We start from the raw sequence: 3456 nt of genomic DNA on the forward strand, positions 1-3456 counted from the left end.
TGCTGCCAAAACCTGGGAGTGCCCCTGTGGTTTGCCACCATCACTGAGAGGGGTCACTGGGGCGCTACAGACCATGGCAGCGCGCCCCATGGGTCGGCGACTTGCCAGGGCCCCTAGGGTCACGCCGACCCTGTCCCTCTGGGTGTAGTTGCACCTGGGAGGTCCCTGGGGCTTCATACAGAGAGGGTCGCTGGGGGCACCGACACCCAGGGGAAGGCCCCTGGAAGTGCCACCGACCCTGGGGAAACCTCTGGGGCCGCCACCGCCCCTGCTAGACCCCTTGGGGGAATCACCGCCCCTGTAAGGGCTCCTGGGAGAGCCATCACCCCTGGGAGGGCAACTGTGGATGCCACCGCATTTGGGGTGACTGCTACCGTTAAGGAGGGCCCCTGGGGGCGCCGACGCTCTAGTTAGGACACCTGTGGGCACCGCTGCTCCTGGAAGGGCTCCTGGTCGCACTGAAACGCCTGGGAAATCCTATTGGGGAAGTTGTTTTTGCACAACTTAGAACTCTGAGAGATATGACGTTAAATACGTACAACGCCCATCACATTTCCAGTATCATCACATCCCAAACAATAAAAAGGAGACTAAATATCCAACAGGAAAACATAAGCTGGGGTGTTGTGCTGACTGACTGCTCTGTTCTCCTATTGACTGTAATTTGGTGGATTTACATTTTAGTCCACCAATCACAGTTAAGTAAGGGATTGCTCGACACATGCAATATGTGCGATACCACGATCAAGCCCCAGGGGCACCGCCACCTCTGGGAGGGCCTCCTGGAACTCTCCCAGAGATGCCGGTGCCCTGGGAGGGACTCTAGGAGTGCCGCCACTGTTGTTAGGGCCCTTAGTGGCGCCACTGCCCCTGGTAGTACCCCTGGGGTTGCCACCAACCCTGGGAGGGTCACTGGGGGCGACTTAGCCCTGGCAGCGCCCCATAGGGCGGTACCTGGACTGGGAGGGCCCCTAGGGTCACCGCCGACCATATGAGGGTCCCTTATGGCATAGTCGCACCAAGGAGGTTCCCTGAGGCTGCCGCCGCCACAGACAGGGTCCCTGGGGGCACCGACACCCTTAGGAAGGCCCCTGGAAGTGCCACCGACCCTGGGGAAGTCTCTGGGGGTGCCTCCGCCCCTTGCTATGCTAGGCCCTCCTGGGGAATCACTGCCCCTGTAAGGGCTCCTTGGAATGCCATTGCCCCTGGAAAGGCAACTGTGGATGCCACCGCCTTTGGGGTCACTGCCACCCTTAAGGAATGCTGACGCTCATCTTAGGACCCCTGTGGGCACCGCTGCTTCTGTGAGGGCTCCTGGGGGCACTGTCACCTCTGGGAGATCCCCTTCGGCCAATTGTTTTTGCACTATTTAGAACTCTGAGAGATATGACGTTTAATAAGTACAACGCCCATCAGATTTCCAGTATCATCGCATCCTGAACAATGAAAAGGAGACTAAATATCCAACAGGAAAACATAAGTTGGGGTGTTGTGCTGACTGACTGCTCTGTTCTCCTATTGGCTGTAATTTGGTGGATCTACAGTTTACTCTACCAATCACAGTTAAGTAAGGGATTGCTGGATGAATGCATTATGTATGATACCAAAATCAAGATCCTGGGGTTACTGACACCCCTGGGAGGGCCTCTGGAGATGCTGCCAAACCTGGGAGTGCTCCTGGGGTTGCCACCATCCCTGGGAAGGTCACTGGGGTCGCCACAGTCTTTGGCAGGGCCCCATGGGGCGGGACCTCGCCTGGGAAGGCCCCTAGGGTCGCCGCCGAACATATGAGGGTCCCTTGGGGCGTAGTCGCACCAGGGAGGTCCCCTGAGGCTGCCGCCGCCACACAGAGGGTCCCTGGGGGCACCGACACCGAGGGGAAGGCCCCTGGAAGTGCCACCGACCCTGGGGAAACCTCTGGGGCCGCCACCGCTCGTACTAGACCCCGTCGGGGAATCACCGCCCCTGTAAGGGCTCCTGTGAACCTCATCGCCCCTGGGAGGGCAACTGTGGGTGCCACCGTGCTTGGTGTGACTGCCACCCTTAAGGAGGGCTCCTGGGGGCAACGACGCTCTAGTTAGGACACCTGTGGGCACTGCTGCACCTGGGAGGGTTCCTGGTTACACTGTAACCCCTGGGAAATCCCATTGGGGAAGTTGTTTTTGCACTATTTAGAACTCTGTAGAGATATGACGTTAAATAAGTACAACGCCCATCACATTTCCAGTATCATCACATCCTGAACAATAAAAAGGAGACTAAATATCCAACAGGAAAACATAAGTTGGGGTGTTGTGCTGACTGACTGGCCTGTTCTCCTATTCGCTGTAATTTGGTGGATTTACAGTTTACTCCACCAATCACAGTTAAGCAAGGTATTGCTGGATGCATGCATTATGTATGATACCAAAATCAAGATCCTGGGGGCACTGCCACCCCTGGGATGATTTCTGGAGACGCTGCCAAATCTGGGAGTGCCCCTGGGGTTGCCACCATCGCTGGGAAGGTCACTGGGGTCGCCACTGTCTTTGGCAGGGCCCCATGGGGCGGGACCTCGCCTGGGAAGGCCCCTAGGGTCGCCGCCGAACATATGAGGGTCCCTTGGGGCGTAGTCGCACCAGGGAGGTCCCCTGAGGCTGCCGCCGCCACAGAGAGGGTCGCTGGGGGCACCGACACCCAGGGGAAGGCCCCTGGAAGTGCCATCGACCCTGGGGAAACCTCTGGGGCCGCCACCGCTCGTACTAGACCCCTTCGGGGAATCACCGCCCCTGTAAGGGCTCCTGGGACCGCCATCGCCTCTGGGAGTGCAACTGTGGATGCCACTGACATTTGGGATCACTGCTACCTTTAAGGAGGGCCCCTGGGGGCGCCAACGCTCTAGTTAGGACACCTGTGGGCACCGCTGCTCCTGGGAGGGCTCCTGGTCGCACTATCACCCCTGGGAGATCCCATTGGAGCAGTTGTTTTTGCACTATTTAGAACTCTGAGAGATATGACGTTAAATAAGTACAACGCCCATCACATTTCCAGTATCATCACCTCCGGAACAATAAAAAGGAGACTAAATATCCAACAGGAAAACATAAGTTGGGGTGTTGTGCTGACTGACTGCTCTGTTCTCCTATTGGCTGTAATTTGGTGGATTTACATTTTAGTCCACCAATCACAGTTAAGTAAGGGCTTGCTGGACGCATGCATTATGTACGATACCAAAACCAAGCCTCTGGAGCAACGCCACTCCTGGGAGGGCCTCCTGGAACTCTCCCAGAGGTGCCGGTGCCCTGGGGCAGACTGTAGAAGCGCCGCCACTGTGGTTATGGCCCATAGTGGCGCCACCGCTCCATCTGGGAGTGCCCCTGGGGTTGCCACCATCGCTGGGAAGGTCACTGGGGTCGCCACTGTCTTTGGCAGGGCCCCATGGGGCGGGACCTCGCCTGGGAAGGCCCCTAGGGTCGC

General features: G+C 57.8%; 1 protein-coding gene across 1 annotated transcript; it reads right to left on the reverse strand.

The window, feature by feature from the left end:
• Nucleotides 1-1609: 1609 nt before the first annotated feature.
• On the reverse strand, nt 1610-1990 carry LOC121861695 (galectin-3-like). Its single transcript, XM_042359587.1, has one exon. It carries the CDS (start codon nt 1988-1990, stop codon nt 1610-1612), a length of 381 nt encoding a protein of 126 aa, XP_042215521.1.
• Between the last annotated feature and the right edge of the window lie 1466 nt (nt 1991-3456).

Source organism: Homarus americanus, unplaced genomic scaffold, assembly GCF_018991925.1.
Source record: "Homarus americanus isolate GMGI-L3 unplaced genomic scaffold, GMGI_Hamer_2.0 scaffold44808, whole genome shotgun sequence".
Taxonomy (NCBI): domain Eukaryota; kingdom Metazoa; phylum Arthropoda; class Malacostraca; order Decapoda; family Nephropidae; genus Homarus; species Homarus americanus.

What these genes read in the sequence shown, in the direction of transcription:
- LOC121861695 (XM_042359587.1), bottom strand. Translation starts at nt 1,990, where the DNA reads ATGAGGTTCACAGGAGCCCTTACAGGGGCGGTGATTCCCCGACGGGGT.